Below are 14,202 nucleotides of genomic sequence, written 5' to 3' on the forward strand. Positions count from 1 at the left end.
GAGAGAGAGAGAGACGCGTGGGGGGTGTGGGGGGAGTTGGGGAGTGTAGTTCAGCTCCAGTAAAACTGTAGTTTAAGTAATGTGACTGTTGCCAGAAAAAAAAGAAAAAAAAAAAGAAGAAACGAACGCGATTGGCTGCTGTATCCAGGACGAGCGACTCGGTTGGGAAGAGGACGCGGCAAACAATGGTTCAACAACGTCTGCGGGACTTTATAATTTATTTTTTTAATTTTTTCACTCGGTTCAGCTGCTAAGCTCACTTGCACCTCAAAACCACGAAAACGCCTCCTGAGGTCGTCAGTGAAAGAAAACTTGTTATTTAACCAACGTCCAGCTACTTAATGAATGTTTCCTGTATTTTAACGACTGTTCAGCCATCTATTGAATGTTCTGCGAGCTGCGGCGGCGGCTCGCTAAGCTTTTTAACAGCCTTCTTGTGTTTTCAGACGGGGGAACCTCATGCCCAGACCGGAGCTTCATTCAAACAGGGTGGTGGAGTGAGTGGTGGAGTTTGGTTAGAGCTTTTTCTGGGACGGGTAGGGGGTGGGGTGGGTGTACGATTTTGTTGCTGTGTGTGAGTGTTTGTAAGTGTGTATCAAGGAGCATCAGTGCCAAGTTAAGAAAAAAAATTATATTTATTTTTTAAATTTTGCGAATAGAGTCGAAAGGTGATGAAGTGTTTGTGAGCTATAAGAGAAAAAACTTCTGAGTGACTGAAAATGCTTCGTAAGTGTGACGTAATCTACGTGAGGTGTTCTGTAGACCGACAGTTTTATTCTGATACTCAACTTTAAGGTTCTTAGTCAGATCACCGTAGTCTAAGGAGCTTCTGTTTATTCTAAACAGTATTTCCCATTCATTATGGAAAATGTTTGAGTTTATTCTCAACATTTTATTCTCGATATTTCTACTTTACTCTGAAAATTTGTATTACCAGTTTATTCTCAGTTTATTCGATTATTGTGGGGTCCTTCCCTTACAATATAAAGCTGAACTGAATTACATTAAATTTCGAACTTGAAATTTAAGCTTTATCCTGAAAATTTTAACTGTATGCTCAAAAGAGTATTTCAAATGTATTCTTGAAACATTAATTTCGTGCTGTCAGCGTTAATCCCGTTAAAAAGACGTTAACGCCATAACCGCACTAACACAGCAAATCTCCATTAGCGAGTTACCGAGGATGGCTCCGTGCGAGGGGCTGCACGGCGTCAACACGTTAGCACGTTTAGCTCATTGGGGCGATCCGCGGTAACTCGCTAACGGAGATTTGCAGCGTTAATGCGAATATGTATGGACTCAAATTGTGGTCATAAATATTTTGTACTTGTAAATCAAATGTGTATTTGTGAACTGAGTTTTGTAAACTTGTAAACCAAAATATTTGAAAATTTTATGTTTGTGCATCTACACATGAGAATTTGTGTGTGTGTAAAAAAGATTTGTTTGTAAAATATATTTACACGAGTTTCAAATTTTTTTGTTAAGGTCTGGTTACAGATACAAAGCAAAAAGCTAGGTGTAAAACTCTGCGCTCAGGTTCCCTGGCTGTATGTGACTCTCAACTTACACATACAAATTTTGACCCAATTTTTCTTCCTTTCTATGGGCTCAAATTGTGGTCATAAATATTTTGTACTTGTAAATCAGGATTTGTATGTGTAAAAAGAATTTGTGTGTGCGTAAAAAAGATTTTTATGTGTAAAAAGAATTTGTGTGTGCGTAAAAAAGATTTGTATGTGTAAAAAGAATTTGTGTGTGCGTAAAAAAGATTTGTATGTGTAAAAAGAATTTGTGTGTGGACTTAGCCAAAAAATACGTGTGAAACTCTGCACTCAAGTTTCAAGTTACAAGTACGAATTTTGACCCTGTTTTTCTTCCTTTCATCTGATTGGCCAATGTCATGTCAATCACAAATTTAACTATCCAATCAGAGAACAGATGGGTTTGGCTGTTGGAGGGGCGCTTTTTTGAACTGCAGGTCCTTGAAGGGTATTACAGTTCAAAGCCGGAGGACCTCTATGTAAATATCCGATAGAAGCTAGGTCCCCTAACTTTCAGCAGCTGTTGAAAGGATAAAGTTGTGGTATATCAGTGGTTAGAAATACCATCATTACTTTAGGATTAGTTTAACACAAAGTCAGGGCTGATGGCTGTGAGTCACAGTGTGCAGCATAAAGGTCCTTTCACATCGGACGCAGCATGTGCTGCTAATGCTAACTGCTAACTAAAAGCCAAGGATCCAGAATTTGTTGCGCTGGCTGCTGAGCTCTGTGGGTTTTTGCAGCACCTCTACCTGTTCTAGATGCACCTGCTCCTTGTTGTTTCTATCTCTGACTTTATGTCCTCTACAAGAGTTTCTGGGGTTTTTTGCTGGTTCTTCAAATATTCAATAAAAACATGTTAATTCATAACGGAGAAAGCTTTGTAACTATCCCCACTAGTGAAGACTGTCATTTCCACAATACTGCCCCCCCCCCTAGGTCCGCAGCGCTGTTGAAAAGGCTCTGAAGGTCCCTGTATTAAGCACGTAAACCTGTGACAGAAAAATCACCAAACTTGGACCACCACAGACTGTTTTCCTTCGTGGTGATGAAGGAAAATGCTGGGCTGGCATCTATTCCCTTCAAGGACCTGAAGCTCCATAAAGCACCCCTGCAATAGCCAAACCCTTCTGTTCTCTGATTGGATAGTTAAATTTGTGATTGACATGACATTGGCCAATCAGATGAAAGGAAGAAAAACAGGGTCAAAATTCGTACTTGTAACTTGAAACTTGAGTGCAGAGTTTCACACGTATTTTTTGGCTAAGTCCACATACAAATCTTTTTTACGCACACACAAATTCTTTTTACACATACAAATCGTGATTTACAAGTACAAAATATTTATGACCACAATTTGAGCCCATAGTTTTAAAGCCACACGCAGCCAGGGAACCTGAGCGCAGAGTTTTACGTGTAGTTTTTTGCTTTGTATCTGTAACCAGACGTTAACAAAAAAATGTGTAACTTGTGTAAATATTTTACAAACACAAATCTTTTTTACACACACATAAATTCTCATCTGTATTTGCACAGACATAAAATTTTCACATATTTTGGTTTACAAGGTTACAAAACTCAGTTCACAAATACTCATTTGATTTACAAGTAAAAAATATTTATGACCACAATTTGAGCCCATAGTTACGGCGTTAACGTCATTTTAACGAGATTAACGCTTACAGCACTAATTTATTTTATTCCCAAATTTGACTCTCACATTTTGTCTGAAAATTTATTCTCAGAATAGCATTTCAACTTTCTTCTAGAATAACCATTTCTAGTTTGTTCTCAACATTTCTGGCTTGAAATATTAATGTTATTCTGAGAACAGTGTTGCAACTCTTTATTTTTAATTTAAATTTTCTTCTCAAATCTTAGTTCTGGAAATTGTGTGTTTATTCTCAGAATTTCAACATTATTTTCAGAACAATAACTTTATTCTGGAAGATTTTGATTATTCTCAAAATCTCAAATTCCTTCTCAGAACAGTATTTCAAATGTATTTTGGAAATAGTACTTAAGGTTTACGCTTACATTTTGACTTCTGTAAAAATCTATTCTCAGAATAGTGTTTCAGCTTTAATATGGACGCTTTATTTTGAGTTTGTTCTCAAAATGTAATTCTCAGAATATTGACTTTATTCTGAAATTTCTGACTTGTCCTCAAAACAGTATTTCAGCTTTAGTTTTTCAGGTTTACTCTTAAATCTTGACTTTCTCAGCATAACATCTCAACTTTAATAAGGATATTTTATTTTGAATTTATTCTCAAAATAACGTTTCAGATTTCTGCCATATCAAACGTGCAGAGCTACTCACTGTGGTGATTAAAGGAACAGCTGAAAGTAGCTTCCGTTTCAATTTTGTTCCAGAAATAGTGCTTTAGGTTTGTTCGCAAAATGTTGAGTTTATTCTTGACAGTATTTTTAGTTTTAAAATGGGATTTTGAAATTAGAATCAAGACCAACCCTGTCCCCGTAATCCTTAACTTCTAACCGCAGTTTTTATAATTTCCAGCATTTAGCAAGACTGACTCGATTTTTCCTACACAAGTAGTTTGTTTTGATCCTTAAATTATTTCAACTCTGTTCTGATGTTACAGCTTCATTCCTCAAGTTTCGACTTTGTTCTGCAAAATTAAAGAGGAACTTCTTGTAATATTTTTTTTCCTCGGTGTGACCCTGATACTCCTTGTAAAGTGTGTGTGTGTATGTGTGTGTTCTGCTTGCCTGCCCTTGTTCTGCTCCCTTGTAAGTGCAGAAGTACTAGAATAGCATTAGATAATAGATAATTCATGCCTGCCAGGAGTGCCAGAACACGCGAGTGGAAGTTGGGGAAAACGAGTGCAAAAAGCATGCCACTATCTGTGTGTTTGTCAGAATACTGGTTTACCTGCTCGTTACACTGAAGTCACTAGTTAACCTTAAACTCACAATAAGCTAACAGGGTGGGGCTCTGTGTGTAAACGCCCAAAAACACTTGAACAGCACACTGAATGTGGCCTCCAACTGGGCTGTGAGTGTGGTGATTAAAATGAAACATGACGTGCTGAGATAGGCTGTGGATGCACATCTGAGTGTGTGTATGTGTGTGTATGTATGTGAAAGTGCCTTTTTTTTAAATCCTTTTTTGGAAGTTGTGAATCCACTCACGCATGTCCTGAGCGAAGAGCAGCAGCACTCCGAATGAAATAATCATAAAGTGTTTAGTAGATTTCTGAATTATGAATTCTAGCATTAACCCATTGTGAACATTGCACTTTGATGTATAGGACTGTGTACTTGGCATGTAGCATCATAACATGTTGGTGCATTTTAACTCAAAGGGAGGTTTCTTTGAATGTGTTTGATAATAAAGGAAATGGTTTTTGTCTGTTAGTGTTGCTGTATTTGAAAACTGAGCTTCCTAATGATGAGCTCATATAGCCAAATGGATTGTATCAATGTGTTGTATTTATATTATAAATAAACCTAAACTAGCATTCAAGCCTCTCATCGATTTGATCCTTTCCTTTGCTGTTTTCTTCCACTCAATAAACTTCCAGATGTGTTCAGTAAATTGCTGCCATTTAACCCTTTCATAGTTCTTTTTCCACTATTTCTCCAAATATCGTTCACACCAAATTGTGCGCCCACCATCTGAAAGTTGCAGCAGAAATTGAGTTTTTGGTGAGTCTGTGGCCTCAGTTTCCTCTTCTTAGTTGACGGGAGTGGTACCCGGTTTCCCCTTTAGCTGCAAGGTTCAACCGGTTTTGCTTTCAGAGAATCTCTTTGCATACTTTGGTTGCAGTGAGTGGTTATTTCAGATACTGTTGCCTTCCATTTTCCTCTGACATCACCAAGACATTTTTGGCCAGAAACTGCCGCTCACTGGACATTTTCTCTTTTCAGATCTTTCTTTGTAAATTTTAAAGACGGTTGTGCAGGAGAGCCGATGGGCAATTGTAGGTTATGTTCAAAGTCCATTAAATCACATTTCTCCCCTGTTCTGATGTTTAGCTTGAACTTCAGGAGGATCGTTTTGACTGTGTTTGAATGCTTAAGTGCACTGGGCTAATAAAAGGGACAGTGGGTGTATGTGCATTAGTAAATGAACACTCTTTAATTTTTAATCTCAGACGATACTCACAAAAAATGTATTTTATTGTCCTTTAAAATATTTAGCTTTCTGTTCCAGTGATGGATATTCCTGTTAAACATAGCCAAAGCTTCACATCATGAGATCACTTTATGTGCAGTGAGCCAAAAGCTTCACAGGTTAAACTGTCTGGTCTCGAAATGATGTCACGTATCCTTATTGTAGTGATCTCAGCACATAGCTGAGCACTGCAGTCCCGCCCTGTGAGAGGCAACCAATCAGAACAAAGTTGGTTCAAACACGGGGAGGAGCCAAAGCAGCTGCAGCAAAGCAGAGTTTAAAACAAATAAGGATATTAAAATTAAATAATACAAAAAAAAATGTAAAAAGTAAATATTGAAACTTTACTGTTTTACATTTCAAATCTTTATTTAAACTGTATTAAGCACAACAAAGGTAATGTATAACGAATTAAAACATAAACCTGTTAAAACCGCATGATGCCAAATAATTAAAAGGCTCTGAGCACGAGCGGTGCTGTGGTGGTCATCCTGTCACGGTCAGGTCAAATAAATTCAGAGCACCTCGAATCTCTTTGGTCTGGAACATTTTTGGCAAACTGAGAATCAAAGCAGCAAAAAGTGCCAGCTGGACCACAGAAAACGCAGGACCATGTAAAAATTTAGCGTCTTGTCGATGTGCAGTTCAGCCCTTCGACCCGGGTTTGAGGGTGCTGAAAGGCTTGGAGTTCCGAAGTGAGCCGGAAATCTCCTGCAAGAAGCCGGTGAGGTGCAGGTCCTTCTCAGACTTCCTTCCGTCAAAGATGACGACAAGCGTGAAGTGCGGCTCCGGCCGCGTCAGGTAGTATGTGCTCTGGACCTTGTCATCATAGAAGTGCACCACTTTGTCCAGAGTGTTGAGTTCAGCGGCGCGGTCTCCCATCATCATGATGACGTTGGGCCAGTGCGTGAGCGGCCGCTCTCCCGATGGCAGCGACACGACAGCGGGGAACTGCTCCACGCCCTTCGGTGCTTCCCGGTACGAGTGTGGGTGGTGGTAGCCGTGACCCTGGAAGCTCTCCGAGCCGCGGTTGTCAAACACAAGCGACACATTGCTGGCATCGTGTTTGCGTATGAAGGTGGAGATCTTGCCATAGTAGTCCGGGGTGGTGCGGGCCGTCTGCGCCCTCATGTCAGCCGGTACCGTCTGCTTGCTCAGAACTTCGTGAAAGTAGAAGCTGAACTTGGCGAGCAGTGCTGCTTGGAAGCGCTGCAGCCACACATAGAGGTGCGGAGGCTGCACTGCCTTCTGGGACTGACCTCCGAACAGGTGCTTGCGAGTCTCCTTCTGCCGCTGGAACAGCTGACCCCAGGTGATGAGCTTGGAGTTGGCACCATGCAGGCTGAGCAGGGCGGGCAGGAAGTGCCACTCGGACAACTGGGCTTGGCAGCGCAGCAGCTGTGTCACTACGTCCACCTCCATCTGGAAGCCCTCCTCCACCCGGCCCACAATGGGATGGTGAAACCTGGAAGAGCAAAAAAGAAAGAAAGAGAAGGAGGTGAGGAAGCAAAGAAGGAACCAATGGCCTCCTCCAACAATCAGTAATTATTCCTCCTGTTGGGTCTGACATTATTCATCTTTTCCAGGCCTGAAACAAACACACATTGAGGCTCCAGTGAAACAATCACTTCTGAACAGTGCTGACAGACCTGCAAAGGCAAAATGTGAAGAAGTTTTGAGGGTGCCAAAATAAAATCTCCCTGAGGGGACAGAATCCTTTATTTTCTCTTCTGGCCTAATTTGCAGAAACCTCAAAGCAGCTGAGACAAACGTCTCCCCCAGGTCTGCTGACGAGGGAGAGAGAGAGCAAGCACATCACAGTCTCTCGCCGGTTCATGGCTGGCTGACCCGTTGACGTGTGGCGCGTCACGCCGCATTCCGTTGCAGCTCAGTCAACAGCTCACTCGCTTTCTGTTCCTGCTGCGGCTGCAGCACGCCACTTAGCTGACACATCTCTGGGGAAAACACCAGATTCCTGAGCTCAAAGTTTCCCTTCAACAACCTCAATATGTCACTCTCTCTCTTTCTCTCTCGCTCTTTGTTTTTTACCCTTGGGTCCAGAAGTTTTTGAATAATGACACAATTTTTGCCTCTGTGCACCACCACAGCAGGTTTTAAATTAAACTACGAGGAAATGATTTAAGTGCTGACTTCCAGCTTTAATTCGAGGACTTTAATTTAAATACTGCATTACCTGTTTAGGAATTACAGACATTTCTATGCACAGTCACCTGGTTTGTGTCAAAATTGTGTCGTTGTCCAAATACTTAACCGTACATGTTTGGGGGGTTTTTATCTCGCTTTTTTATAATCAACATCAAAGGACCACACTACCTGGGTCTGGAAGTCTTAGTTAGTACAACTCTGTTAGTTGTGGTAGTTTCGAACTGTTCTATTTAACTCTTACATTGCAAACTTAAAAGATTTTCTTGAGTAAAAGTACTCTGTAATCAGATACACACTTGGAGCTGTATTTCTGGAGGACGGCCTCGAGCACTGCGACCAGCTCCTCAGAGTTGACGTTCTTCTGGCTGCCCAGTGAGTGCATTTTCTCGTACAGGTCAGCCATCTCCATGCGGGCCTGGATGAAGTGGCAGAGCTGCTCTGAAAGGTGCGATAGCAGGTCCTCCAGGTAGGAGGCGGAGGAGGAGGAGTTCAACTGGCCGTGGCGCCCCATCATCACCACCTTCCTGAGCTCGTTGTACAGCGAGGTGTAGATGGTGCGGATGGAGTCCTTCCGGCTGAAGAACGACTGGCCACCTGCAGAGAGAGGGGTGTGTGTCAAGCTACAGAAACACTCAGGTGCTGCAGCGCCACCTGGTGGTGGAAGTTAAATTTATATCTGGAGTTTTAAATGTTTAATTGAGTACAAATAATAGACAATAAGAAATCATTGCTTACTTATAATGAAGATAAAACATAATAAGTCTCAGCTCAGACTGGATTAAAATTCTGATTGAAGCAGCGATAAAAAAAAGTTGGAGCTGTTGTGAACATAAAACTTCTGCAAGTTGTGATGCAGGACATCCATCGAGGACATAAAACAAATTATAAAACCTAAAACTCTGCATGCACAGCACTACATTTAAAAGCTGTTTATTAGGAGCAAAAAAGATAAATACTTAGAAATGTTTATGCTCACAGCAAGAAAAAGAAGTAAAAACCCTGAAATCACCGTTATTTTGGATGGACTGAACCCAGATTTCCCAAAACATTCCCATATTTGATGTTTTAAAGAAGGTGTTCAGTGACCACTCATGTCCTACTGATATTGCACTGTCATTCTGAAGGAGACCACTCGCATGACAACAGAAATATTTCACCACAGGTTAAAGGTGAATGCTCAGAACAGACTTGTATTGATTTGCAGTGACCCTTTTCTCTAAAGCGGAACCACACAATTCCAACATTCCTTCCACAGCATGAGCGCCACAGGCCATTTTATTATCATGAACTGGTATTCATATTTGCTATTATTTCTTACAAATAGATTTTTCCTCCTAGACGTTTGTTTACTTATAAACATACTCCATTCTCCTAAATTTTTTCTTACAAAATATGCAATTTTTCACCTGAAACTTTTTCCCTCATAGATTTGCGCGTTTTTTTTTAATTCATTTTAATATGTCACTGAAATCAATTACACATCGACGAATTATTCTACCTTCGTACATGCACAGACCCCATATTATGCTCCATTTTATCTGCTTTAATCCACTACACCCTCCGTGTTATGGTGGTAGTTATACAGCGGACCACAGCAGCAGAGAAAGCTACCTATTTTCTGTCCCAAGAACGTCATGTTGTGGTACACCTTCTCCGCCGCGGCCAGGTGAGCCAGAGCGGCCAGCAGCGCGCTCCAGATGCTCCCGCTGCTCCTGCTGCTGTCCTTCTCCCGCTCCACGTAGTCCTTTGCTCGGTCGAAGGAAAACATGCCGAGCTGGGCGAAGAAGCTCTCCAGGATGGCCCGCTCCCGGGGAACGGGCCGCAGCTCCTCCACCTCCGTCATGGTTCGCAGATAGCCCCGAGAGTGGAGAAGGGGCGAGCTAACTGTTAGCCGGCCGTGTTAGCAACGGGAAGTGTGTGTAAGAAAAAACACCAACTGATAAATAGTGTGGTTAAAAAGCTAATTTTACATACTGATCCCAAGAAACCCATTAAATATAAACGTGAAACAAAAAAATTAAAATACGTCTATTTAAAGCTAACAGGCCAAGTGCAAGACGCCATATTGGCTACGCCGGATGTAAACACTACGGAAAGCCGCGGACGTCAATTCATGAAGAACCTGCCGCGAAATTGAAAGAAGAACCTCCTAGGTTAGGGGGCGATAGAGGAGGGGGTCTTTTATTATTGTTTAATTTATTTTCACTGCATTTCATTTGTATTAAAAAGCCATATTTTTTAAACTCAAATTTCCAAGAAAAAAAGGTCAAATTTACAAAAGTAAACTAACAAATTATTATGAGTTATTAATCCCAGGAGTTCAAATATATAAATTAATATGTAAATTAAATACAACATAACTTTAAGAAGTGAAGTTATATTGTTCTTTAACTTAAAAAACAACAACACTATTTTTGCCAATATTTTTCTCAGTTTTCCTACACGTTACTATTTTTCATCATGTATCCCCTCTAAGTAACAACAGGAATGAACCAAATCCCAGGTTTAGACTTATTTTTCACTTTTATTGTTGAAAATAGATTAAAATGATCTTTTGTGGGGCTGAAACTGTGGAAAACCTCCCAATACTTTATCTACATTTAATGTTTTTAACACAGTTATTTAACAGAACTGTTTTTGTGCTTGTTTGTACTAAATAACACTCTGAATATGTTTTATATTACTTGGTTTTTGTTTTTGTTTCATATATATTGCTGTTATATGTCCTCATTCTTGTTGGCTTTTAACCGGGCCCTGAAATATGTTGCAAGAAGGACTAAAAATAAATGTAATATTGATGTTGCTGTCAGGGGTGTTGGGGAAGATATATAACCTTAATATCACTTAAGCCAGGGGTGTCCAACTCCAGGCCTCAGGGGCAGATGTCCTGCAGGTTTTAGTTGTGTTCTTGATCCAACACAGGTGATTTCAATGGCTAAATTACCTCCTCAGCAAGTTCTTCACAGGCCTGGTAATCAACTAATCATTTGATTCAGGTGTGTTGACACAGGGTGATATCTAAAACCTGCAGGACACTGGCCCTTGAGGCCTGGAGTTGGACACCCCTGACTTAAGCCAAGCACCAATCTAAGGGGATGAAGTTCCTGTAGTTTCTCTAGTGGCCACTTGATGCTGCTTCAAACAGTGAGTCAGTTGCTATAGACTCCAATGTTAACGTGTCCAACTTCCCAGCAGACATAAACATGGTTACAGCCTGATGCAAGAAACGACTTAGGCCTGTCCTAATAGGGTCACTTCCAGTACCAAAAAAGCAGCATGGCAGTGACTATGCCCATCTTTTATATACAGTCTGTGGTTTAAAGTTTGGCTTGCCCATTGATTTCCCTCGGGATTCATTTGCCCCGAGAGTCTTTGGGGGATTCATATGGGCTCAAATTTTGGTCATAAATATTTTGTACTTGTAAATCAAATGCGTATTTGTGTACTGAGTTTTGTAACCTTGTAAACCAAAATATTTGAAAAATTTTATGTTTGTGCATCTACAGATGAGAATTTGTGTGTGTGTGTGTAAAAAAGATTTGTGTTTGTAAAAAATATTTACACGAGTTACAAATTTTTTTGTTAAGGTCTGGTTACAGATACAAAGCAAAAAGCTACACGTAAAACTCTGCGCTCAGGTTTATGGGCTCAAAATGTGGTCATAAATATTTTGTACTTGTAAATCAGTTTTGTACTTGTAAATCAGGATTTGTATGTGTAAAAAAGAATTTGTGTGTGTGTAAAAAAGATTTGTGTGTGTGTAAAAAAGATTTGTATGTGTAAAAAGAATTTGTGTGTGTGTAAAAAAGATTTGTGTGTGGACTTAGCCAAAAAAAAAAAACCCTGCAAGTTACAAGTACGAATTTTGACCCTATTTTTCTTCCTTTCATCTGATTGGTCAATGTCATGTCAATCACAAATGTAACAATCCAATCAGAGAACAGATGGGTTTGGCTGTCGGAGGGGCACTTTTTTGAACTGCAGGTCCTTGAAGGGTAATACAGTTTGAAGCTGGAGGATCTCTATATAAATATCCGATAGCAGCTAGGTCCCCTAACTTTCAGCAGCTGTTGAAAGGATAAAGTTGTGGTATGTCAGTGGCAGTGTTGGGTGTAATGCGTTACTAAGTAACGCGTTACAGTAATTAAATTACTTTTCCACTGAAAAAGTAGAGTAACTAATTACTGTTCATTTTTAGGTATTTTAATTACAGTTACTTACAATGTACTTGCGTTACATTGTAAAATAATTAAACTCGCTGAATATCATTATTTAATTTCAATAATTTATCTTCTAAACGTAGAAGTAAACTCTGCCGCTTTAACATCGCTGTAGTGCAGGTGCACGTCATTTCGCGCCAGTTTGCTGCTTAGTCGTATTCTAAAGCGGAAGATGTCGGACTCGGCTGAAGCGTGTGGCTGTTTTATGAAATGGACATATTCCCGTCTCTTCACTTTTCTGAAACAAGCAGACAAGAATATTACAGTAATATGTAAGCTATGTCCTGGGGAGAAAAAACTATGGCCGCTGTTAATAGCGAGAGTACGAGAGCATAGACGAACACTTCTGAGTGATCCTTGTTCATGATTCCATGGATAACACCGCGGCAACTCCTGCTAAGCAGGCAAAACTTGATTTTACTTCAGCAGCACAGAAAGCGTCTGAAGGTGAGCTTAAAAAAATGATTGCAGGCTACATTGTGGAAGACATGCTACCGCTGCGTACTGTCGAGTCTCCGTCTTTAAAAAAAAATTATTTATTATTTATAGAATTTAATTTCTATTGTTTGCCCACTCAAGGTTTATAGGGATTTTAAGAAGTATTTAGTTAAATTACTTATTTAGTAATTAAGTTACTTTTCTGACACAGTAATTAGATAAGTATTTTAAATACAATATTGACTAAGTAATTAGTAATTAATTACTTTTTTAAAGTAACTTACCCAACACTGGTCAGTGGTTAGAAATACCATTATTACTTTGGGATTAGTTTAACACAAAGTCAGGGCTGACCCGGGACCATGGCTGTGAGTCACAGTGCGCAGCATAAAAGTCCTTTCACATCGGACGCAGGATGTGCTGCTAATGCTAACTGCTAACTAAAAGCCAAGGATCCAGAATTTGTTGCGCTGGCTGCTGGGCTCTGTGGGTTTTTGCAGCAGCTCTACCTGTACTAGATGCACCTGCTCCTTGTCGTTTCTATCTCTGACTTTATGTCCTCTACAAGAGTTTCTGGTTTTTTTGCTAGTTCTTCAAATGTTCAAAAAAAACATGTATGCTAATTCATAACGAAGAAAGCTTTGTAATGAAGACTGTCATTTCCAAAACACTGCCCGCCCCCCGCGGTCCGCAGCGCTGTTGAAAAGGCTGTGGAAGTCCCTGTATTAAGCACGTAGACCTGTGACACAAAAATCACCAAACTCGGACGACCACAGACTGTTTTCCTTCGTGGTGATGAAGGAAAACGCTGGGTTGGCATGTAAAAGGGCATTTATTCCCTTCAAAGACCTGCAGTTCAAAAAAGTGCCCCTCCGACAGCCAAACCCATCTGTTTTCTGAATGGATTGTTACATTTGTGATTGACATGACATTGACCAATCACATGAAAGGAAGAAAAATAGGGTCAAAATTCATACTTGTAACTTGCAGGGGTTTTTTGTTTTTTTGACTAAGTCCACACACAAATCTTTTTTACACACACACAAATTCTTTTTACACATACAAATCTTTTTTACACACACACAAATTCCTTTTACACACGCAAATCTTTTTTACACATACAAATCTTTTTTACACACACACAAATCTTTTTTACACATACAAATCTTTTTTACAAATACAAAACTGATTTACAAGTACAAAATATTTATGACCACATTTTGAGCCCATACAGGTTCCCTGGCTGCATGTGGCTTTCAACTTACACATACAAATTTTTACCCGATTTTTCTTCCTTTCAGCTGATTGGTCAATGTCATGTCAACCACAAATTTAACAATCCAATGAGAGCACAGAGGGTTTGGCTGTTGGAGGGGTGCTTTACTGAGCTTCAGGTCCTGGAAGGGTAATACAGTTTAAAGCAGAGGATCTCTATGGCTGTATCCCAATTCAGGGTCTGCAGCCTTAAAGTACGCAGCCTTAACGGTCCACAAGGGCCGCGTACTCAAAGACCACTAAGGCCGGAAGTGCGAGGCTTGTGAAATGGGACGGTCTAGTCTCTGTCGCGCTGCCCAGGTTGCAGAGCAACCATGATACTAACAGCTGGAAACGTTTCATACAGCATTGTTTGACAGGAATGAAGGAGAAAATCTTTTGTTCATTTGTTTGTTTGTTTCTACATGAGCTTTGATTTG

The 14,202-nt window shown here is 40.2% G+C and overlaps 1 protein-coding gene across 1 annotated transcript; it reads right to left on the reverse strand.

Annotated features, from left to right (window-relative positions):
* Window positions 1-5,680: 5,680 nt before the first annotated feature.
* Window positions 5,681-9,922, reverse strand: kics2 (KICSTOR subunit 2). Its single transcript, XM_063460766.1, has 3 exons — window positions 9,462-9,922; window positions 8,147-8,444; window positions 5,681-7,149 (listed from the first exon to the last, which is right to left on the reverse strand). The coding sequence occupies exons 1-3, from the start codon at window positions 9,691-9,693 to the stop codon at window positions 6,330-6,332; spliced, it is 1,350 nt and encodes a 449-aa protein (XP_063316836.1). The 5' UTR covers window positions 9,694-9,922; the 3' UTR covers window positions 5,681-6,329.
* Window positions 9,923-14,202: the final 4,280 nt, after the last annotated feature.

The sequence above is a fragment of the Pelmatolapia mariae genome, linkage group LG17 (assembly GCF_036321145.2).
Source record: "Pelmatolapia mariae isolate MD_Pm_ZW linkage group LG17, Pm_UMD_F_2, whole genome shotgun sequence".
NCBI lineage: Eukaryota > Metazoa > Chordata > Actinopteri > Cichliformes > Cichlidae > Pelmatolapia > Pelmatolapia mariae.